This window comes from Microtus oregoni, unplaced genomic scaffold, assembly GCF_018167655.1.
Source record: "Microtus oregoni isolate MIOR12 unplaced genomic scaffold, Mior012 000001F_ref0000356, whole genome shotgun sequence".
Classification (NCBI taxonomy): Eukaryota; Metazoa; Chordata; class Mammalia; order Rodentia; family Cricetidae; genus Microtus; species Microtus oregoni.
In genome coordinates this window covers 88,460,621-88,485,681 of record NW_024543060.1, presented here as the reverse complement: position 1 = coordinate 88,485,681, position 25,061 = coordinate 88,460,621, and the positions used below count along the sequence as shown (strand labels likewise).

The window sequence follows — 25,061 nt, the reverse complement described above, 5'->3', positions numbered from 1 at the left end:
CAGACTTATGCAAACTGAGCTAGCAATAGTGAACATGCCAGTTTCGTAAGGATTACACAGGCGAACATATTAAGTATTTAGAACTAGGCTGTTATTATTAGGACTTTATAGAAAAAGCAAAAGCAAAAGATAAGTTGCATGCAGGACATTATTTCAAGAGTAACAGGGGTGAGTATTTTTTCTGTATATAAGTAAAATGTAGCACAGATATTATGCTTATCTTTCAAGCCTACACCACCTTTTTTTTTTTCTGCTACTCAAGAGGTTGGTTATAGTCATCTGGTTTGAAGTCTCTGTGTTAGTGACAGTGTCTACTAGAAACGTCTTCTGGGGGACTTTAAATTGCGAAACAGAAAATATTTAACAAGAGCAAGAGGCACTTGTGTCTCCAATGAACATGTTTATCTTTAAGGAAACACACGTTTTTACTTAAACGTTTTATTAAGCTTCTCTTGAAGTTCTCCGGGTTTGGTTCAGTTTCGTTTTATTCTTTTTTGAAGAACTCGTGATAGCTATTGATTTTTATTACCCACACATCCAAGTGCATAACCTCGGAAATTTGTATTCTCAGACTATTTAGAAGGCGTGGGAAGGTCAGCCGTCCTGGGAGAGCATGCTCAGGAAGACACACCGCAAGAGACACACCTTTCATCTCCCGCCGAGTCTCCTTCCCAAAAGAGTAAAAGTGCGTACCTGACGAAAGCCCCGGAAACAGTCATACCAGACTTCTCCGGTCAGATCTCCCAAAGTGCAGTAGATGGGCCAACACCAGTGGACCTTTCCAGTCTAGTCATTTGTGGCTTGTGCTTTGCATTTTGTATACTTACTTACTCAGTCAACATGTATAGATTTTTCTGCTGCTTGCTTGGGAGGGCTCGTGGCGCTGACATAGGGCACTGATCTAAGTAGTTAGCAATCCTTGCCGAAATAAAGTTTACGTGGAGTAGAAATGGCTATTTTCTTTTCTTTTTTTTTTTTTTGGAGATTTTTTTTAAAAAATTTATTTATTTATTAAAGATTTCTGTCTCGAATGTATCTTCTCTAGCTTTATTAAATTTCGAATGTATCTTCTCTAGCTTTATTGAGGCATATCTGGCAAAGAATAATTTTATGTTTGTGAAGTTTTGACATGCACACACACACTGTGACTTTACTGTCACATTCAAACTAATTAACATATGGATCGCTTTGCATAATGACAGCTTTATGTGGTGAGAACAATATCAAATGTCCTGGGGAATTCCGGGACAAACGATAGTATTTTTACCCATCTTCACTGCACTGCGCTATACATTAGATGCCCTGAGTTGACTTGTTCACCCCTACCTGAAACCGTGAATGCTTTAATCACTAGATCCATCATTCCCTTCTCACCAAGAGTGGCCCCTGGTAACCACTGTCCCACTGTCTGCCTTGATAAGTTAAACCTTTATATGTTGCCCATGTATGCGAGATCAAGCAGTATTTGTTTATTTCAGCCTCATTCAGCTCAGCAAAATCACTGCCAGTTTCGTTAGTGTTTCTCAAAAGAAAGGAGCCCTTCGTTTAAGCGTTCACAATGGTCTGTTATTTGTTTTTCTATTTTTCCCTATCCATCTCTCCAACCATGGACATTTAACTTTCCCTCATATTTCAGTCATCCTAAGCAGGGTTTCAGCTAAAATGGGGCTATGTGTATTTCTCTTAACGACGTTGACTTCCTTTACTTGAGGTCAGCACAAGAAGTAGAATGCTGGTACCCAAGACCACGCGTGTTTTCTACAGTGGCGCATGTATTCGCACGGCGGTGTGCAGGCTCTCCTTGACTCACAGCCTCACCAACACCTGCTCTCTCCCATCATTTTGATGATATCCACGAGATATGAGATCCCTTTGTGATTTTAATTCCTGGTTCCCTGATTGTCAGTGATGCTGAACTTTTTTTTTTTTTTTTATGTATCCATGGGCCAATTGTATTTCTTTTTTTGGAGAAATAGAAGTCTAGGCATTTAGCCCATTTGTCAATTGACAGATGATAATATTGTCTATTCCTCCGTTTCCCCCCTTTTCTCATATATCACAATTCCAATTGTCCACATGTATAATTATTTGTTTAAAGAAGTTAATACTATTTATGTCCGTTGAAAAGAGGAAGTAAGTTCTTGACATTATTTTAAGCTTGTTAATGAGTCATGGATCCTGTCAGTGGAGTAAAATGCCAGTAAGAATCGAGATATGGATCCAAGTGTCAGCAGTTAGCTCTGGCCTAGCCTGTGTGAAGCCCATTCTGCCGCCACAGAAAGTCAGATCCTATCATAAGTAAAGCTGTGGTTAGTTAGGACTATTTGTCCTTAAACTTTCAATATTGAGTTCTATTTTGACAAAGAATAGCTGTAGCCAAACTTTGAACTTCCTCTGTCTGTTAGCATGCTCATGGTCATTTCTTACTTTATGTTAATATATCATATGCATTATGTAAACATGTGGCTATGTATTATGTAAATATATGAATATGCAAATATGTTAATTATGCTTAGTACCTTGCTTTGGCCAGATTTTTCTACCTACTTACTTGCTGTGTTTTGTCTTCTGTCAACATAGCAGTCTCATTTATATTATTTATGTTAATTTATATTATTTATATAATATTTATATTATTTAAACATTACACTTTAGTAATACTATTTCTTGCAACATCTGAAAAAAAACCATTGTTTTCTTCTAGGCGAAACTGTCACCGGGGAACTATCAAAACTCCTGGATGAAATAAAACTCTGCCAGGAGAAGGATTATTCCTTCGAAGATTTGTGCCATACGATTTCAGACCACTACCTAGATAATTTGAGCAAGATTTCAGAGGAAGAACTTGGGAAAAATGGGAGCCAGAGTGTAGTAAGTAAAGGGGGGGGGCATGAGGACAATGCGTGCGTCTGTCTGTCTTTCTGCGTCTGTCTTTCCAGTGTGGCGTGTGCCACCGTGGCATGGGAATGGTCGACTCACTAGGTTATCAGGTTCGCTATGTCGAATGTCAGTCAGTCTCCCTGTGAGCTTTTCCCTACTGTTCCCGGGGTTGTCTCTCTGCAGCGGGTACAGGGGAAGAAGAATGCTGGGACGGACTGAGGGGGTGGCCCAGGGCGAATCGTTTGTCATGGTGTCACTAGGGTTAGACTTCCTTCTGTGACATGCAAGTTGCAGTTTCTTTGAGAATGGATATTTAATTTAATCGAGCATCATTTCCTGGACTCCTGAAGGAAAAAAAACCCATTTCTTTTGTCTGTCCTCTCTGCTGTCTCTATAACTCCTCCTTAAGAACAAAATACAGCAAAGCCACATGTATAATTCTTTAGTTACGGTGGGCCAGCTCAGCTTACATGTTTTCATGACATTAGATGCCCAGCGAGTCCCATTTGTGACCTCAGGGCCTAAAGTATGAGTTAGATATCCTTGTTCACTGTGGCTTTTTCTATCAACAATAGCAAAAAAAAAATGTAATTGATTAGTTTTAAATTATGGGCTATAAGCCCATTTTTGGCCATGAAGGCATGATTCATAGTCTGTAGAGGATTGAAGGAAACAGGTTGTTTGATACAAACTATTTACTCACTTTTAGGACTTGATTTGCTAGAGCAGTCCCGCACGTTACTCGAGAGTGTATAATAGAGTACACCGTGATAAGTATGTCATATTATTTTAAAAATTCAAAACAATTCTAAGTATGGTGCTTGTCCGTTTCGGGAACTTGTACTTCGTTTTGCTCCTGGAAGGGAGGCGTGACACCGTTTCTCCGGAAAGCACCTGCTGATCTAGTTCAACAGCTAAACTTACCTCCCAGCCCTACTTTTTTTGGTTGTTGTTCCATTTTTTTTTCCTCTGCGGCTGTCCCATTACTGCCCTTCCTCCAGTCCATTACAAATAACTGGAATAATTATATATACCTTACACCAGAAGTTTATAGGTTTTACAAAATAAAAATCTTTTATTAATGAGATATTTATATTCATCAGCATAAAATGCCCCTTTTAGAAGTCAAAACCTGTCTTCAAAGTACAGATTATTGTAGCCTAACATCTATTGGAAAGCCACTTAGAACTTGGAGCGTAGTTGAACCATAGAACTAATACAGGATGCCTGGATTTTTATAGCCATCCCTGAAGCTTTCTATCAATTGCCAAATTCTAGATCATCCTTTGAAACCCACAGATTTCCACAAAGCCCTAATGTTCTAGGTCAATGCTTTCTAAAGACTTTTTATTAAATAAGTTCACAAACAAACTTAGACAAACATTCCTCGTGTGTTGATATATATGTGTTGATGTTGATATAGATACACACACACACCACTAATATCTATCTATATGCACACACATGCACACACACTATCCTAGTGCTACACACGCAAACCAAGAGAGATTTACTTCACAAGAAATCAAGAAGTTCAGTTAGGAAAACAGAGACAAAGTCAAGCAGAAGCTCCAAATGTTTTTTCTTTTACCCTGCATCCTGTGTGCCTGGGCTCTGTGTTCTTTTTGGAGAGTGTGATGTAGGCGTATACGTTTTAGGGAGTGAGGATAGGGGCTCTTGGCGCACATACGTTTTGGAGAAGGTGGCTACTTTGCTTCGCTAACTGAAGACTGCCTTGTGGTAGCAGCAAGGGAGAAACTAATGCTCATGGTTGAAACTAAGTCTTCCCTAGTTGAGCCCAGACGTTCCTACACTCTTAGTTCTGGTGACAAATAATCTAACTGTATTCCTTGAAGTTATTGTTTTATAAAAATACCAAAGGTTAAGTAAGGCAGAGTAGCAGAAAGTATACATAGGAGCAAGAGATTCCATTTATTTGTAATAGAATTTACTGAGGGCAAGAATGAGAAATACGATTAAAGGGATTAATGTAGTTAGGTGTAGGTGGTTTGAATACTGGGCTTAGAGTTTTGATATTTACTCTTTAGGAAATGAGAAAAACATAAAAAAATTTGGTCAGATAAAAGCCATCATTGGAACTGGTCTTTCAGAAGATAAATCTGGCAGAAACATCACTGAATGTTCCAAAAGCCATCCAATTACCTTGACCTAATCTAGCAAATTTCTTATCTGTATTCATCTGTTCTGTCTCTTGTTTGTTTCCATTTGTTGAAGTATCTTTCCTCGAGCATTGCTAAGGATTGTCCCCTCATTATACTGACAGCTTAATAAAGTGATTTTAGGTCGCCTAGTATAGGCGGCCATCGTTGTGTTTAAAATTATAGGTATGTAGATTCACTATGCAAGACTGCAGTTGACTTCAGAGAGTTCAAGACTCCCATCTCAAGGAGCCTTCAGTCACTGTTTGTAGACAAGACTAACACATAAAATAAATATGTATATTATGAATTGATACTTAATAGGTGCTTGCTACCTATTATTCTAACATTTTATGTGATTCAAACCACTACTAAACAGTCCTAATAGTGAAATTATAAATTTGGGAAAGGACTCATCTGGCATCTGCCACGCTGAAGATTTAAACCAAGAACTGGTATTTTAAATTCTCAGCTGCATTTCTTATCGTACGTTACCCTGTGGCCAAAGAAACTTCAAGAAGCGAGAGATCAGGGATCTACTGGTGTTCCCCGGGAGCTTCCTGGGTGTGGGTTAAGACTCTAATGGTTCCTGGAGAGAGGGGAGGTGGGATATACCTTGTGCTTTTCTTGAAATGATTGAATCAGGGAGGTTTACAGCCTGGAGAAAATAGTGCGTGCAAACGCAGAGGTCAGAATCCATGTGTAACTTGGAAAGAATGGTTTACCAAGATGAAAATAAAGGTTAGATGGATGGTGATAACACCTGGTAGGCCATATTATTTCTCCTGTTTTACAGATGAGACAGTGAAGGCTCGGAAACGTTGATCATTTCTCCCCTTTAGGGTCACATGACCAGAATACTTCGACTCAGATCCTGACTCTGGAGTTGGGTTGTATGGTATATCACTCCCTGTGTCATCAGGGAACAGAGACAGATCAGGAGACCAACTCTAAGGGAGTTCCCTTGATAGTTTGGAAAATTAAAGGTGGCAATTCATTGGGTATTCTGGGGGATAGACTGTGGTTCTCATCAATGAGTTTGCCTTAGAGAAATGAGGAAAGGCTTTAAAAAATAAGTGCTCATATGTCCTAGCCCCTAAGCCAAAACCAGTTGAGAGGGAGCTGGGTGTGATGGTGGATATCTGTGAATGCCGGCATTTAAGATGCTGGAGCAGGATCACAACTATGTAGGGCTATATAACACCCTGAGGCCAGCCCTGGCTACACAGCAAGTCCATGTTAGAAATAAACATCTTGGCTGCTCTTACCAGTTGTTTTTAGAGAGGCCCCCTACGTTATTTTAACGGGCATCTAGTTGATCTATTGAAACAAAATCCTGCCAGAATCTTTATAAGCCAGTTCAGGCCTAACACGAGAGCAGGGTTAATAACACCATACAATATGTTTTTTTTTTTTTTTTTTTTTTTTTTTTTGCGCTCGAACAAATCTTGTAGGTCTTGTCGTGGCTAACTTCTTCACTTTTCTAACTTGTTCATTTTTGTTTAAGTTCTAGAACTAGGGAGTATCTTGGTTTTGGCTCTTCAGCAAAATCAGGAAAATCAGGCTCTCGGTTGACTTGGCATGGAGGCATTATTCACCACCAATGGCTATGTGCTTATCACCTGGGTACCTCCCAGAGTTTTTTGCTCCTACTCTTCTGGGGGTTGACATATCAGTATGTATATCTGGAAAGGACAGAGACTGTCTTCTTATCATGATACAAATTTAAACTATGCTATACTCTGACAACAGTCCAAACTTACAATTATTTTTGTGCTGTATCAAAGCTTTACATATCGAAAACATTTTTTGTTGTTTATATTTCCAGCAATACGACGTGCAGTTTTGCGCCAAAATATCTGACTTGTTTGTTTTAGTACTATTCATAACTTCAAAATTAATTAAGAAATTACAAAATAAAAGGAAAATATGCTCTGTAACATCATATCATTCATAAATGTATTTTAGATTTTTGTGATGTAACTTGGACTGCTTTTTCCTTAGTTCAGTACAACTTTAATTTCCTATTTTCTTCCAATAGAGGGCACTCTGATTCAGGAATTTGACACAAAGATATCTTATGTAAGAAGAACTTCCGTTTTTTTTAAATCAGAGATGTTTGATTCTATTCAAATAATTTTACCATTATAAATAAATAAAAATTAATTCCTTATTATTATTAACCTAGAGATTTTATATTTAAAAACCAACTCAAGTTAAAATTATATTTTACCTTGCCTACATTTTAATTCACAAGTTAATTGTTTTTGAATGCTCTTATAACATGCATATGAGACCATTTTCCAAGTTGAATCAGAACGTTATATAATCTAGGATAGGAATTTTGAAGTAATATTTTCATATTTTTTACCAACTCCTGAAGTTTGTTTTCAAAAGAATATAAAATCATATAAAATTTCTCTACTGTCTTTATTTATTCTGTTGTCTTATTTTAATCACCTATATAAACAATATGCACAGGGCTTAGATTTGAACACACCCGGCTGTAGGAACTCTGATGTAATATGAGGATTACGCAGATTGAATCAGGAAATCATTCAGCTTAGGTCTAAATAGAAAAAGCATTATTGCCTCATTAGCCTATGTTTAAAAGAAACAGGTAAGACAGTCGAGGGAAGAAATGTTTTACCCTGTGTTTCCTCCAAAGGAAAACCTGGACACAGATGCATCCAATGCTGTCTGTTTATCTAGGGATTGTCAACATGGTCTGTGTAACGTTGCCTAGCGGTCCCCATGATCTCTCTCTTGTGTCACTTTACACTATAGCAAAATCTTCATTCTGAAGTGTGAGCTGTTCTATTAGACGGTCTAAAAGTCAGCTGCTGGCCCTGGGGATACAGCTCAGTTGGTGAGATGCTTATGACATACATGTGAGGACCGGAGTCCATTCCCCAGAACCCTTGTAAGGAAAAGAGAAAACCAGGCACGATGGTGTACTTTAAGGTCCCAGTGCTATGGAGACAGACTGGAGGGCCCTGGGATCACTCTTCACCTAGTTTAGTCACTGAGAAAGCCCCAGGTTTCTGCAAGAGACTCTTTTTTTCCCAAAGGTGGACAACTGCACAGCTTGACCTCTGACTTCTACATGGCTATGTCAATGTGTGCACTTGTATACCTGTGCACACACATGCAAGCACATGCATCATACAGTCTGTTTCTAGAATGAAGCTTACTTTCAAACATGTTCTAACATGTTTTCGGAGAGAGAGGCCTCAGTGGCTGTCAGGGGGCTTTTTGTTCTGAGTTTCTGAACTGTCCATAGAGGGTTCTTCTTACAGGGCTATAAATGATTCTTTAACATATATTACATTTTTTAGTAGTGATATTAAGTCATAAGTAGTGGTAACATAGATAGTGATCCGGAGAAAATTTCTGACTATAATTTAGGTTTTTTTCTTTCTTTCTTTCTTTCTTTTTTTTTTTTTTTTTGCTTAAAAATAGTTTTGAGAAGTAGGACTCAGAGTTGCCATAGATTCAGCCAGGTGTGGGCTTTTCTAGCAGGTTTTCTAGGAATTAAAAAATGTAGACGCTAGATTCTGTTGTCTACAATTATATTAATTATATTAATAGCCCCCAAATGGTATCACTAAGCTCCTATGCATATTAAATATATAATGCATGCCAGGAAAAGCCCAGAATCAGAATGGCAAATTTCTGACCCCACTTTTACCTTTGTAAGAACTTTTAAAATCTGTAGTATTTCTAGGAAGGTGTTTGAGGAAAACAGGCACTACGTTAGTCACTCACTCCGCTGAGCTGCTACCTCATGGGTCTTCACTTTGACAAGGTTTGTTGTTTTCCTCTTGTGTTGTTTACATTGGCAGATTGCGTCTGATAGAGTCCGTGATGAGAGGGTCCATGTTTGGTTTATCTCTAATTTGTCCTGCCAAACACAGCGTCCTTCTTGTGGTAGTCTCTCAGCAAAGGGTCACTGAATGGAGACACACAAGGAAAACACGGCAAATAGAAGGGCTGTGGTTGATTATCATAAGTAGGAAACGTCTTCAATTATTTGGAGCACAGGATCTCAGCCATCTTTCTTATGGAGGGACTAATCTAGCCACGTACGGTATGAAATTATATGGATTTATGAGCCTGTTGTGTTGGTTTATGAGCAGGGAATGACTTGAAATTCCCAAAAGGTAATTTCTTTATCAGAAAATTCTGTCACCACCTTCTCTCAGCTGCATAAAAGATCCGCTTCTCTGTCTTTTGTGTTGCTAAAGATATCCCACGGTGATCTTTATGTCTTGCAGACTTTGACCAAGTTGGTTCAGACTTTTGAATAGTTATCTCATGCATTTGTAGAGGATTTCTCTATTGGTACGTCAAATGTTCTGTTCTTGGACCAGTCTCATAGAAGTCATAAGCAGCTCAGTGTGTCTTAGGGACAGCATGCGTGACCAATGCTGTGACTTACTGGAATTCTTCACTCAAACAAAGGTGCGGAATTCAGCGAGAGTTAATTTCACCCTGTATTTCAGTTCCCGAAATGTCAGTAGTATACCCAGAAGATGAGGGAGCAGAGTTGGCATTTTCTTTGGGCCATCAACCAGCTCTCAAATAAAGACACCGAGACTTATTATTATTTATGAGTGCTTGGCCTTAGCTTAGGCTTGTCCCCCGAGCTCTTTTAACTTAATTTAACCTGTTTCTGTTCATCTATGTTTTACCTTGGGGCTTTTTATCTTTCTTTCATTCTGTATGCCCTACTTTTCCTGTTTTCTCTGTGTCTGTCTGGCCCCTGGTGTCTTCCTATCATTTCCCTTTCTTTCTTCTTTCCCCAAGCCTAATTTTCTCCTCCTACTTCTGCCTATACTTTCTGCCTTGTTATTGGCTAATCAGCTTTTTATTAGACCAATCATGTGACTTAGGCAGGCAAGGTAAAACAGCAACACATCTTCACATAATTAAACAAATGTGGTACATCTTGATGTAGTTAAACAATTATTCTCCAACATAAACAAATGCAACACATCTTTGCACAGTTAAACAATTATTCTGCAACAAGGGAGGTTGAATTTGGGTGAGTGGTTCCTGCAAAAAGCTTTGGCCAGTGTATTCCAAGCCTATGATTTACCTTTCGATGACTCACCCTATCTTTCCCTAGTATATTCAAAGATGACTTATCCTCAGCTTGTCATTATTGCTGTCATCTTCCTGGCCTCAGACTTTCTTCACCTCTTACCTCAGTTACTGTAGGAGCTTCTCATCCTGCCCACTTACTTCAGTTTTCCCCATTGTCTCCCACTTTTTCTGAGTGCTGGCACCCATTGAGCGTGATATGCCTAAAGTGCAGTGTTAGCCAAGCATTCTCCTCCAACTGTCTAGGCAAGCAGACTCTTCAAAACTCCGCACGGATCCTCACTGCAATAATCCCAACCTTTAACTGACACATTTAAGGCCTGACTGTTTTAGCTACAACATGCATTTCCACCTTATCTCTTAGGAATCTCTTGTGTAAGTGCAATGCTTCAGTAAGCTGCATCACTCTTAATTGTGTTTGCCTTTATTTCTGTGTTCAGTGTTTTATCTACAAATAATTATTTTCATACCATCATCATTTAATTGAAACTATTCTTCCTAATACCTTTTATGATCCTTCTATATTTAGTTCTGACACTTGGATCAAATATTAATGTTTATAAATTTGTTATGTGAATTCTATAATCTTCTTTGGATTATTAGTAAATGGGTCTTCTGTTTTGGCTTTGTTTAATAATCTGCTTGAATTTTGGGAAATTATTAACCTGTATGCATGTGCTTAGCATAGATATTTGCATACTTCATAAATATTTGTGTAATTGAACATGTTATGGGAATAAAGAAGTATGTTTGATATCTGATTTTGCTATAAAATTAGGAATAGAATCTAGTCTGTTGTTTTTTTTCCAGTAATGAGTGGCTCACAAGTCTGTTTTGGAGGTAAAATTAAATACTCAGCTAAATTATATCATTGACTCACAGTATAAATCATCAATATCTTAGGTCAAGTCATATTTTAGGTAATTACAAATAAAACTTAATGAAATCTAATGGAAGTACTTTATTCAATTCTTAATAACTTATATAAATTACTATAAGCATTTAAATATGTCTCATTCTTTATATTGTTAATTTCAGATTCCCCAACATGTTATGAATTATTTTTTATCATTTTGTGCTATGTTTAAAGAATTTTCCAGCCAATCAACATCCTGCTTTTCCCTATAATTTGAATGATTTTTCACATTATTGTGACCCTCATTATGTCATTGTGTGTTTGTTCTTTATTGTGCACCTCATTATGTCATTGTGTGTTTGTTCTTTATTGTGCACCTCATTATGTCATTGTGTGTTTGTTCTTTATTGTGCACCTCATTATGTCATTGTGTTTGTTCATTATTGTGCACCTCATTATGTCATTGTGTGTTTGTTCTTTATTGTGCATCTCATTATGTCATTGTGTTTGTTCTTTATTGTGCACCTCATTATGTCATTGTGTGTTTGTTCTTTATTGTGCATCTTATTATGTCATTGTGTGTTTGTTCTTTATTGTGCACCTCATTATGTCATTGTGTTTGTTCTTTGTTGTGCATCTCATCATGTTAGTGTGTGTTTGTTCTTTATTGTGCACCTCATTATGTCATTGTGTGTTTGTTCCTTATTGTGCACCTCATTATGTCATTGTGTGTTTGTTCCTTATTGTGCACCTCATTATGTCATTGTTTGTTTGTTCTTTATTGTGCACCTCATTATGTCATTGTGTTTGTTCTTTATTGTGCATCTCATCATGTCAGTGTGTGTTTGTCCTTTATTGTGCATCTCATCATGTCATTGTGTGTTTGTTCTTTATTGTGCACCTCATTATGTCATTGTGTTTGTTCTTTATTGTGCACCTCATTATGTCATTGTGTGTTTGTTCTTTATTGTGCACCTCATTATGTCATTGTGTCTTTATTGTGCATCTCATCATGTCAGTGTGTGTTTGTTCTTTATTGTGCATCTCATCATGTCAGTGTGTGTTTGTTCTTTATTGTGTACCTCATTATGTCATTGTGTGTTTGTTCTTTATTGTGCATCTCATCATGTCAGTGTGTGTTTGTTCTTTATTGTGCATCTCATCATGTCAGTGTGTGTTTGTTCTTTATTGTGCATCTCATCATGTTAGTGTGTGTTTGTTCTTTATTGTGCACCTCATGTCAGTGTGTGTTTGTTCTTTATTGTGCACCTCATCATGTCAGTGTGTGTTTGTTCTTTATTGTGCACCTCATTATGTCATTGTGTTTGTTCTTTATTGTGCACTTCATTATGTCATTGTGTGTTTGTCTTTATTGTGCATCTCATCATGTCAGTGTGTGTTTGTTCTTTATTGTGCATCTCATCATGTCAGTGTGTGTTTGTTCTTTATTGTGCATCTCATCATGTCATTGTGTGTTTGTTCTGTATTGTGCACCTCATTATGTCGTTGTGTTTGTTCTTTATTGTGCACCTCATTATGTCATTGTGTGTTTGTTCTTTATTGTGCACCTCATTATGTCATTGTGTTTGTTCTTTATTGTGCACCTCATTATGTCATTGTGTCTTTATTGTGCATCTCATCATGTGAGTGTGTGTTTGTTCTTTATTGTGCACCTCATCATGTCAGTGTGTGTTTGTTCTTTATTGTGCACCTCATCATGTCAGTGTGTGTTTGTTCTTTATTGTGCACCTCATTATGTCGTTGTGTTTGTTCTTTATTGTGCACCTCATTATGTCATTGTGTGTTTGTTCTTTATTGTGCATCTCATCATGTCAGTGTGTGTTTGTTCTTTATTGTGCATCTCATCATGTCAGTGTGTGTTTGTTCTTTATTGTGCACCTCATTATATCATTGTGTTTGTTCTTTATTGTGCATCTCATCATGTGAGTGTGTGTTTGTTCTTTATTGTGCACCTCATTATATCATTGTGTTTGTTCTTTATTGTGCATCTCATCATGTCAGTGTGTGTTTGTTCTTTATTGTGCACCTCATTATGTCATTGTGTCTTTATTGTGCATCTCATCATGTCAGTGTGTGTTTGTTCTTTATTGTGCACCACATTATATCATTGTGTTTGTTCTTTATTGTGCATCTCATCATGTGAGTGTGTGTTCTTTATTGTGCACCTCATGTCAGTGTGTGTTTGTTCCTTATTGTGCACCTCATCATGTCAGTTTGTGTTTGTTCTTTATTGTGCACCTCATTATGTCATTGTGTTTGTTCTTTATTGTGCACTTCATTATGTCATTGTGTGTTTGTTCTTTATTGTGCATCTCATCATGTCAGTGTGTCTTTATTGTGCATCTCATCATGTCAGTGTGTGTTTGTTCTTTATTGTGCATCTCATCATGTCATTGTGTGTTTGTTCTGTATTGTGCACCTCATTATGTCGTTGTGTTTGTTCTTTATTGTGCACCTCATTATGTCATTGTGTGTTTGTTCTTTATTGTGCACCTCATTATGTCATTGTGTTTGTTCTTTATTGTGCACCTCATTATGTCATTGTGTCTTTATTGTGCATCTCATCATGTGAGTGTGTGTTTGTTCTTTATTGTGCACCTCATCATGTCAGTGTGTGTTTGTTCTTTATTGTGCACCTCATCATGTGAGTGTGTGTTTGTTCTTTATTGTGCACCTCATTATGTCGTTGTGTTTGTTCTTTATTGTGCACCTCATTATGTCATTGTGTGTTTGTTCTTTATTGTGCATCTCATCATGTTAGTGTGTTTGTTCTTTATTGTGCATCTCATCATGTCAGTGTGTGTTTGTTCTTTATTGTGCACCTCATTATATCATTGTGTTTGTTCTTTATTGTGCATCTCATCATGTGAGTGTGTGTTTGTTCTTTATTGTGCACCTCATCATGTCAGTGTGTGTTTGTTCTTTATTGTGCACCTCATTATGTCATTGTGTTTGTTCTTTATTGTGCACCTCATTATGTCATTGTGTGTTTGTTCTTTATTGTGCACCTCATTATGTCATTGTGTTTGTTCTTTATTGTGCATCTCATCATGTGAGTGTGTGTTTGTTCTTTATTTTGCACCTCATCATGTCAGTGTGTGTTTGTTCTTTATTGTGCACCTCATTATGTCATTGTGTCTTTATTGTGCATCTCATCATGTCAGTGTGTGTTTGTTCTTTATTGTGCACCTCATTATGTCATTGTGTCTTTATTGTGCACCTCATCATGTCAGTGTGTGTTTGTTCTTTATTGTGTACCTCATTATGTCATTGTGTTTGTTCTTTATTGTGCACCTCATTATGTCATTGTGTGTTTGTTCTTTATTGTGCATCTCATCATGTCAGTGTGTGTTTGTTCTTTATTGTGCATCTCATCATGTCAGTGTGTGTTTGTTCTTTATTGTGCACCTCATCATGTCAGTGTGTGTTTGTTCTTTATTGTGCACCTCATTATGTCATTGTGTTTGTTCTTTATTGTGCACCTCATTATGTCATTGTGTGTTTGTTCTTTATTGTGCACCTCATTATGTCATTGTGTTTGTTCTTTATTGTGCATCTCATCATGTGAGTGTGTGTTTGTTCTTTATTGTGCACCTCATCATGTCAGTGTGTGTTTGTTCTTTATTGTGCACCTCATTATGTCATTGTGTTTGTTCTTTATTGTGCACCTCATTATGTCATTGTGTGTTTGTTCTTTATTGTGCACCTCATTATGTCATTGTGTTTGTTCTTTATTATGCACCTCATTATGTCATTGTGTCTTTATTGTGCATCTCATCATGTCAGTGTGTGTTTGTTCTTTATTGTGCATCTCATCATGTCAGTGTGTGTTTGTTCTTTATTGTGCACCTCATCATGTCAGTGTGTGTTTGTTCTTTATTGTGCACCTCATCATGTCAGTGTGTGTTTGTTCTTTATTGTGCACCTCATGTCAGTGTGTGTTTGTTCTTTATTGTGCACCTCATCATGTCAGTGTGTGTTTGTTCTTTATTGTGCACCTCATTATATCATTGTGTTTGTTCTTTATTGTGCACCTCATCATGTCAGTGTGTGTTTGTTCTTTATTGTGCACCTCATTATGTCATTGTGTTTGTTCTTTATTGTGCATCTCATCATGTTAGTGTGTTTGTTCTGTATTGTGCACCTCATTATGTCGTTGTGTTTGTTCTTTATTGTGCACCTCATTATGTCATTGTGTGTTTGTTCTTTATTGTGCACCTCATTATGTCATTGTGTTTGTTCTTTATTGTGCACCTCATTATGTCATTGTGTCTTTATTGTGCATCTCATCATTTGAGTGTGTGTTTGTTCTTTATTGTGCACCTCATCATGTCAGTGTGTGTTTGTTCTTTATTGTGCACCTCATCATGTCAGTGTGTGTTTGTTCTTTATTGTGCACCTCATTATGTCGTTGTGTTTGTTCTTTATTGTGCACCTCATTATGTCATTGTGTGTTTGTTCTGTATTGTGCACCTCATTATGTCATTGTGTTTGTTCTTTATTGTGCATCTCATCATGTTAGTGTGTTTGTTCTTTATTGTGCATCTCATCATGTCAGTGTGTGTTTGTTCTTTATTGTGCATCTCATCATGTCAGTGTGTGTTTGTTCTTTATTGTGCACCTCATTATATCATTGTGTTTGTTCTTTATTGTGCATCTCATCATGTGAGTGTGTGTTTGTTCTTTATTGTGCACCTCATCATGTCAGTGTGTGTTTGTTCTTTATTGTGCACCTCATTATGTCATTGTGTTTGTTCTTTATTGTGCATCTCATCATGTTAGTGTGTTTGTTCTTTATTGTGCACCTCATCATGTCGTTGTGTGTTTTTTCTTTCTCCTTCTGTAGCATAATCTAGTCCAAAACTCACAGTAATTCTCCTGTCCCACACTCTTCAAGTGCTGGGAGTACAGAAATGAGGCACCCTGCCTAGTCTCGCTTGTTTAAAACATATCTGACATGCAACTATTTCTAAATATTAGAACACTTTATTAAGGCAACCTAAGGTAGAAAAATACCAAAAATAGCTTAAATTTTCGTATTTTAAATTTTATGCGGTTTTTGAAGTTAATTTGTATAATTTCACCAATTTTTGTTTATGGTTTTCTTCTGTCTAATCTATGACTTGGTTTTAAGCTTACCTATAGAATTATCAGCTATTACAATGGCCCTGAAAAATTAATTCCTTCTACACTTGGCATTATTGTAATGTTTTCTTGAAAAATTAAAATAATTGAGCCTTCTCCTATCCTCACCTTTTAGACAATAACTATGGTAATTTGTGACCACTTGAAGCCAGTTTTTACAATGACTTTGTTCACTGGCTGTCACACACCCTATTTGTAATTCTATTTCAAGGCGCACATTTGGGAAATCTTAGTGCAGTTTGGGATGAAGGCCTCGGACAGCTTGCCATTATGAAATGATCTCATTTTGCTGCCTGACATGGAAGGGAATCCGCACTGGGCCCAAGCTCAAGCATATGTCACTGTGATAATCGCTTGCTGCTCTGTCCAGGGAAGTGATTTTCACCTTGAGGAGTAAATTAATTTCAACAGAACAGTAGACCGACAACCCAGAAAAAAAAATTGATGAAACTGCTCATGCTTCTAACACATCTTACCATAAGACCATTTAATCCGCGACTAACGAATATTGGAATTCTCACAGCAATAACAGCAGAAGACTTGGGATCGACTGTGATGGAATTGAAGTCAGTAATGGCAAATGGAGAAACGTAACTGGTGTGGCGTGCTTCAATTTCAGGCTTAGATTTTGAAAAGTAACAGTTTTATCTTCGCTAGCTTTGTGGGAGTTCTTATTTCTGCCGCATGTATTTAAAACAAAACACAACAAAAAAAAACCTTTTGATTGTCTGCACCGGTGGTTCTCAACCTTCCTAATGCCGTGATGCTTTAAATACAGTTCCTCATGCTCTGGTGACCCCAGCCATAAAATTATTTTTGTTGTGACTTCGTAACTGTAATTTTGCTGCCGATATGAATTTTAATGCAAATATCTGTGTTTCCAATGGTCTTAGGTGACCTCTGTGAGAGGATCAGTTGACCCCTCCAGGGAGCTGCCAGGCACGGGATGAAAACCACTGGTTTACCCTTTCAGAACAGATCCATTTAGTAGCTAGCCTCCAGTGCATACGTCAACTCATTAATAACAAGAACCAGATTCTTAATTTGGTCAGAAGATGAGTAGAGAAGAAAATGCAGGCAGCAGGAAAGGAAAGTCTCAAAAATGGAGCCAAGGGAGTGAGCCAGAGAGAAGTGTCTGTCCCTGAGGTGGAGGCCTCCTGCTTTCAGAAGAGCCGTTTCAAATGGTACCCACTCTTAGAGCCCACACTTGGTTGAACGAATGAATTTCAGCCTTGATGGAAATGCTTCTGCTGAGCCTGGCTGTGGTGGTGCACGCCTTTAATCCCAGCACTCGGGAGGCAGCGGCAGGTGGATCTCTGTGAGTTCAAGGCCAGCCTGGTCTATAGAGCTAGTTTTAGGACAGGCTCCAAGCTACAGAGAAACCCTGTCTTGAAAAACTAACCAACCCGACAGAAATGCTCCCTTTGGCCTTGATTCAGGAAGCTCGTGCTTACGGAGCCAATGCAGCTTTCCCCTAATGTACAGGCTGCCGTCCTCGCTACCTTCCCGAGCCCCCGCATTCGTCACTACTGCGGTTTCCTCGGTAATCCACATTCATGACTCGGGGCTGCATTCATAACACAGAAACAAGAACTTGAATTCAAACAGACTTGTGTTTGAATCTTAGTGCTTTAGATAAAAATTCCCGTTGTCTTTAGATTTCTTTATGTCTGAAAATAGAAATTCTCAAACGAACAATTTGCAGGTTTATTCTGAAAATAAAGCTAAATAATGGAGAGAGAGCACCGCGCCGTGGCTCCCGCCGCAGAGGAGGAAACGGTAACATTGTTATGCTCTCATCCATCCAGTCCTTTATGTGTAGTTTTCTGTGTGACATCAGAATGCTCCCCTACGTTCTAGCTTACTTTCCCATCGGTCTTAGTTCCCCATTGTTTCCTGTTAAAATATCCTCTTATTCCTTATTATATGCTTGCCTCTCACTCTGGAATGGTGTTTTTACAAAGTTATTCTCACTTCAGCCCTCTGAATCATTGTCCGGGGGTGGATGATTTTTAATACATTCCTTAGGTAATTTTTCTGCCACCGTGTTCCATGCATACTGCAGAAGAATATTTTGAAACGTTAATCTCGTAAATCATCAGATATGGGACTCACTATCGTCCCCCTGCACACTTCTCCAGTTTCAATGATACAGCATTATTTAGTTACTTTTTGAGTTCTGTCTTTCTCTTAATCCCCTGTCTCGTCTTTTTCCTTCCATGCACTATCTAATTTCAAATAAAACTCTATAAAAATTATATAGGGAATTTACAAGCAGCATTGTAAGTTTCTTATCGTTTCCAAGTGTCTGTCACCATTACATCAATTGGAAAGGTTTTGGTATACATACATATATATGCATACAAACATATATATGATATAATGATTTGTTCAGCTACTCTCAACTTTTGCTATTTCTGCCTTCCTTCTCAGCCATTGTTCTGTTTGGGAAGAACTGCTTTGTCCTCTCACAGTTACAGTCCTTGGGATACCGAGCCACACAAAGCCAGCCTCAGGATTTGATACTGTGTCTTAACTCAGGCTTCACGCTCAGCTTTAGCATGATCTTAAAGGGTTTGAGTTGGCTCCTTAGCATGTCTTATGGAAGATGAGCAGAGTACCAAATGAGGAAGAAGGATGTTCACAGAAGTAAGGTGTGCTTCATATTTCCATGTGTTCAAGTCCATTGGTGTTTGTTCTTCCCAACAGATTATACAACCAATACATTGCATATAAAGTTGTGTGTGTGAGCATACGAGCATGTGTGCCTGCCTGCATGTGCGTGTGTGTGCGTGCGTGTGCGTGTGTGTGGTGTCATGCATACAGGGAGGAAGGGAGAATGGAGGACAGGGAAAAACAGTATACAGCCTTATCAGCGAGCACTGGTATCTTTGCTCTTAAGCTTAAGGGTCCCTACTTTTCTTAGTGTTTGGGGGAAGTGGATATATTCTATTTTTGAGACTACCACCATAAACAGAAGAATTAGACATTTTGTAGATACAGCAATGGCACAGATCAAAGTACTCAACATATTCTGTATTCACAGACCAACTAGGAGACAGAATATTTCAGTTTTTTCCTTGTCTTTAAACCAGATTTTTAATGTGTTCTGTTCGTAAGCCCGGGAGCATATTTGCTCAGCTTAGAGGTTCTATCCACACGTAATGATGAGCACATATGAAGGATGTAAGGTGTGGTTGCTTCTATGAGGTCACTAGAGAAAGCTTCTCTGGGGAAGCAACAACTGGAAGGAAGGTGTACGGGGCAGCTTTCCATCATGGGGACAGTATGCCTGAGGGAACTGTCTTTTAAGGAAGGAAGACTCATTTTGTCTCTTGTGGTGGGCTGACTCTATCGCATTTGGGTCTGCTGTGAGGCACCAGAGCATGGTGGGAAGGTGTGGCGGAAGAAGGTGTTCCTCTCATGGTAGCAGAGCAAGAAAGAGGGAGATGTAAAAGGGTCCAGGATGCGATATCCACCACACGGGCCTGGTGCACACCCCATGACTTGATTTTCTCACATTAGGCCCCACCTCCCCATATCACCAGAGTCTATGGGAAGAAGTCTTGACACATGGGCCTTTGGGCAAAATTCAGGTCCAGAGTGTTAGAATGGCAGAATGCTACATTCATATTAAACATCAGGAAAAAATTAGGAATATAATGAAATACTCTTTTCCAAGGAAAGAAAAGAAAAGGAAAAGGAATGAGCTGAATATGTTGAAGCGTTAGGAAGAGGCCACTGGGATAGGCTAAAGTTTAGGGATGGAGGCAGAGTAGAACAGGATGGAATGAGAGACCCTATCTCAAAAAGCAAGGCGGGATGCTGTTGAGGGAGATCCGGGATGTTGGCCTCTGGCCTCCACACCAGCAGATACAGGACTAGAAAGTTTTGTGGAGTTGTGGAGGTAATAAAAATTGTTTGAGGTCTCCTTTCATCTCTCTGTCCCCCTCCACCTTTTTTTTCTTTCCCTTCATCCCTCTTTTTACTTTTTCTTCTCTATCTCCTTCCCAACCCGAGTTTCTCCTGCTTCAACACTCCGTGGAGCTTGAGAGACAGGCATGAGGCTCTACTGCCTTTCCCTCTCTTAACCAAAGGCTTTTCATCAGGGCAGCAATATGATTTGATTCCTGAGGACAGGCTGAAATGTCCGTACCCCCTCAAACTCACTGCTAATTATATTTTAATGTAATGTTTGCACCCTGTTTCGTAATGTGCCTCAGCAGCTTTCTGCTTATGCATCTTTGTGTCAAGTTTGATGCCTGGCCTCCGAGATGTGAACGAGTCGGAAACCCTTCCCTGTCTTTGAAGTTGTAGTTCATCAACAAGTATAGACGAGAATATGGGCAGTTATGACGTGGCGTGGCCAGCGTTGGGGCAGGAGAAATGCAGGTATTGATCGAGTGACTTATTAATGACTTCCCCCACCGCTGTGATATCATACCCGAGCAAAGCAACTTATTTGGGCGCACAGCTTGAAGGCACGGTGCCCCACGGTGTAGGGGCTTGAGGCAGCTCCTTTATTGTCGCCACAGTTGGGAGCAGAGGGTGACGAAAGCTTCTGCTCCACTCCATTTCTCTCTTTTTTATTCAGCCTGGGCCTCCAGCCCCTGGAATGGTGCTGGCCACATTGGGGTGGGTTTTCTCACCTCAGCTCGCCCAGGCATGCGCAGAGGCTGTAACTGAAGACAGTTCTGGCGGGTCGACCAATCAGCGTTAACTATCACCATACTGAACTTTATTTGGGTGATCGTGAGAGGTTTTCTAAATCCACGCTTGTCTTTGTCTTTTTCGGCTCGCCCAGGTCTACCGGAAGCCCCGCTTACTGCTCCTGTGTCCTTGCTGACCCTTTACACCTCACGTTTCTTTGGGATTCACCCTTTCCAGAGCACGGCTTTCTTCAGAGAGAACGTCTCTTTACGTTCACGCTGCATGCCAGTATTATTTATGTCTACAGCTACAATTCTATTTCAGCGTGACACTATTTCTAACTCCATATTTCGTTGTCCTATGAGACAGGTTCAGATGTAGAGTCTGAATTCGGTGTGAGAGGTGGGTGGTGTCGAGGTCTATTCCTTTCTCTGAGTTGTGTAGTGTGACTGACTGCTACGCTTTGTTCATTCGTATGCAAATCTGCTCTTTGTCTTTAGAAAGTGGTAACATTATATGTAATATACATGTAATGTGTGTGTGTGTATATATATATATATATATATATAGAGAGAGAGAGAGAGAGAGCAAATAATTGTTTCAAAGTAAATGTGTGACCTGAAATCAGTAAATATCAGTCAAAACTCAAATATGCATAGTTTTAATTCTAAGATAACATGAATGGAGAAGCATTCATATATTCTAAACTATCTTATCCTTGGTATCATCATTTTTGTATTTATTGTCTGAATAGTTTTTTAAATAAATTTCTTGTATTTTATTTATTGAAGTCATGGTAGGTCATGTTTTCCCCACAATAAATGCTGTCTGTTGATAATCTGCAAGATTGCTTAGTTTTTGATTAGTAGAACTTATGCATTTTCTAATTTTATTTTTTCTATTATTGAAAATAGATTTTTCCCTCACATTATATATCCTGATTATGGTTCCTTCTCCTCCTACTTACATTTTTGTTGCATTAAGATCCTTTGGTAATAGTTATACTTACCTTAGTATGGCAACTTACTAGAGACAAAAGTATGAAGAACTAGAAAAATTCTTGTTAGAAAAACAAGAACTGAATAAAAATAGTTTGGGGGAGGAAATGATCTATGGTTTTTACCAAAATTAATGAAAATGATTTGGAATCATTCATAGGGGCCACTGGTGATGTTGGGGATTTTAATTTTTGCTTAACTTCTTAGCGATGAGATTGTTTAATATGGTGGTGGCTAGGCACTAAAAACATGAATGGAGACTAAAGAAAATAATTGTTAAACAGAGTTATTCATTGAATCTAACCAGTGTCATTATTTGATGTTGACAGAGTAAAGGTGTCTACCAGTATATAGAAATGGCTGCCCATTCAGAAATCAGGGGAAAATAAATTCACCAATTCATCCACTGATGCTCTGATGTCACAGAAGAAGCTAGTTTCACAATTCTGCTCTCTCTCTCTCTCTCTCTCTCTCTTTCTCTTTCTCTCTTTTCTATTTGAAAAAGTATCTCACTCTGCATTCCTGGCTGGCCCAGAACTCACTGTGTTGATCAGGCTGGTGGTGAAGTTATAGGCACCACCATGCTCAGCAGAGCCCCTGCTATGAAACCTAGTGTCACTCATGAGCTCTGGAAGCTCGGCTGCAGATTCCTGAGTCTTTTTCATTACTGGGAGAATGGGAAGAGTCAGGTGTTTTAGGGAGAGTCCTTCCTTCCTTCCTTCCTTCCTTCCTTCCTTCCTTCCTTTCTTCAAGACATGGTTTCTCTGTATATCTCTGTCTGTCCTGGAATTCACTCTGTAGACCAGGCTGGCCTTAAACTCACAGAGATCTGCCCACCCCTGCCCCAGGAGGGCTGGGATTAAAGGTGTGTGCAGGGGAGCACACATTTCTAACCCTTCATGACTCATAAATATGGTTCTGTGTGTTGTTTCTTCAGCACCATCAGACCTTCAGAAAAGTTATATTAAGCTTTTTTTGGAATGCATTTTAAAGTTTAAGTCAGGCACAGAAAGATTCATAACCATTAGTCTTGATCATATGTGTGTAGAATCTTCCAAAAAAAAAAAAGTGAATCCAATGGAAATCAAGGGAAGAGTGGGTTGATAGGAAGTGGTCAGGGCAGACTGACCAATGAACATTGAGTTAGCATTACTGTGTGCTTTTAGGAAGGAGTGAAATTATTTTGATTTTTTTTGCCACCAAAAAATGATATTTCAGGAGAAAGAAGCTTATGGAGTATTAAAATATATGGAGTAGCAGTAAGTCTAGGGGAAAGGGAGTGGGAAGCCTGGGAGGATAGGAATGACGGGAGGCCACAGTTGGGATATATTGTGTAAGAGAAGAATAAATAATAAGAAAAATATCACAACATATACAAGAAATATATGTCTATTTTTACATATCAATTGATGATTATATATAGACAAATAGTGAATATTTTATTATTAACTTGATATAATTATTAATGATAAATTTTCATTTTAAATGACAAATTATTCCTGACATTTGCATTAAATTAGTTTTTAAATGAGATTAAAATTACATATGGTTTGTGAATTTTCCTAATTAAAATACACATTGTTCTGTTATTTATTTTCACAATTTGCTGTTTAGGTTTCCTACTTAAATTGACTATTTAAAATGCCCTTAGTACTGTCTACCATATAGAACAGAAAATCAAAACTATGTATTTATACTTCTCTGTACATTGCAAGCCTGGGGAGCCTTGATTTTTGGTAACTGAAAAGCCATATGGATAGAAGCCTCGCCATATTACCATCTATTGCTGTCATTGATGGGCTGCTTGCCAGTGTTCTGTATCTTGTTAATGATGTCTAAGAAGAATAATTTCACCTCTGAACAAGAATCTGAGGCAAATTTAGACAAGGCTTGTTGTGTTTTTGCCTATTAGTAGTTGGTTTGTTATGTTTTCCTGCCAAGCGTTGCTTAACATCAGTGCTGTTTCTGTCTTTGATCAACTGGCCCTTTATGGCTTGAACTAACGAATAGTTCTAAGCATGATGTCCACTTAGTCTGCCTGCCAGTGAGTACCGCCACCGTGCGGGCAGCGGTCCGTGAGAAATCAGTCACTGTGAATGGACAAGCGAGCCCAGTTGGCCACGCTCAACTGCGCAGGTGTGTGCGGCTTTCGTCTTCCTTTCCACATTACTGAGCAGATGTTAATTATTTGTCCACGAAAGGTTTTTGTTCAATATAAGCTTTGTTTCTTTAGCCAGTAATGGTTGGGGACAAATATTTTACCTACTATGGAGAGACCCATGGCAACAGAAGTTCAGAATAAAATCACAGAAAGCTATTCAGCCCAGATGTACTTCATAGAGTCCCAATTTGTGGGAGAGGAAGGCTTACTGCCTTCGCCTTCTTTTCCTCTCCTGCTGATGGCAGTGGCTAAGTGAACTTTTATGTTTGTTGTGCTGGGGACAGAGCCTTTTCTTGTAATAATCACAGGTTTTCAACAGTAAAAGCCTGCTTTGTAGAGAGACTCTGACCATCGTCATTTGGTATAATTGAGTACTTTCTTAGAAGAGGTTGCTTAAATCAGACATTATCTGAATGACTAAGGTGGTTTCTGCCTTCTAGGCTTACGATAAATTAAGGAAATCACGTAAGGAGGCTCCTAGAGTGTTATGGGGTCAAAAGAAATTGTTACCGAGGCTTCTGGGAAAAGAAAGATCTTGGTGGCTATTGCTAGGGAAAAGACAAAGCTCTGAATGGAGAAGTTCTAGAAGTGGGTCTTAATGTAGGAGCTGAAAAATCAACGAGAAAATGAGACTGCTAGGTGCCTGTTGGCCAGTCTGATTTTTATGAATGTAGTAAACAGCATAATAATTAGATTAAAATCATAGTGTCTATTGTCTTGGCATAGTCCTTATCATGTTGTTTGTCAAGTTCAGCTCCAATGTCTAGGGTTTAATGCCTTCAGTGGATATTGGAATTTCCCACACAAACCAGCACCAAAGTGACAGTTCGTCTGCTAAGTTACTGAATGTTGTAGCCAAGTGCATGGAAGTACTGACTACAATTTGAAGAGCCTTGCTTTAGATACATAACTGTTTATTGTAATCGTTGACCTATTTATTTACTATCTCCCTTAGACTAAATAGTAAACTTTTAATTTGACCAATTACATTTTCCAGTGAAATACTTGAAAATACATATAAAATGGGGTTGGTTTATAAGTAAATGGTTTTCAAAATCTTTCTTTTTTCTTTCTGTTGTATTTAA

The 25,061-nt window shown here is 38.5% G+C and overlaps 1 protein-coding gene across 19 annotated transcripts in view; it reads left to right on the top strand.

Moving 5' to 3' along the window:
* Window positions 1-25,061, top strand: part of Anks1b (ankyrin repeat and sterile alpha motif domain containing 1B) — an 861,781-nt gene that overhangs the window by 129,857 nt on the left and 706,863 nt on the right. For all 19 annotated transcript variants that reach the window (XR_005975765.1, XM_041666272.1, XM_041666261.1 and 16 more), the window contains exons 7-8: window positions 572-685; window positions 2,705-2,871. Coding sequence is in view for 18 of the 19 variants with exons in the window: in XM_041666272.1 (XP_041522206.1) it covers window positions 572-685; window positions 2,705-2,871 (281 nt within the window). In the remaining variant the exon portion in view is untranslated. The remainder of the gene's footprint in view (window positions 1-571; window positions 686-2,704; window positions 2,872-25,061) is intronic.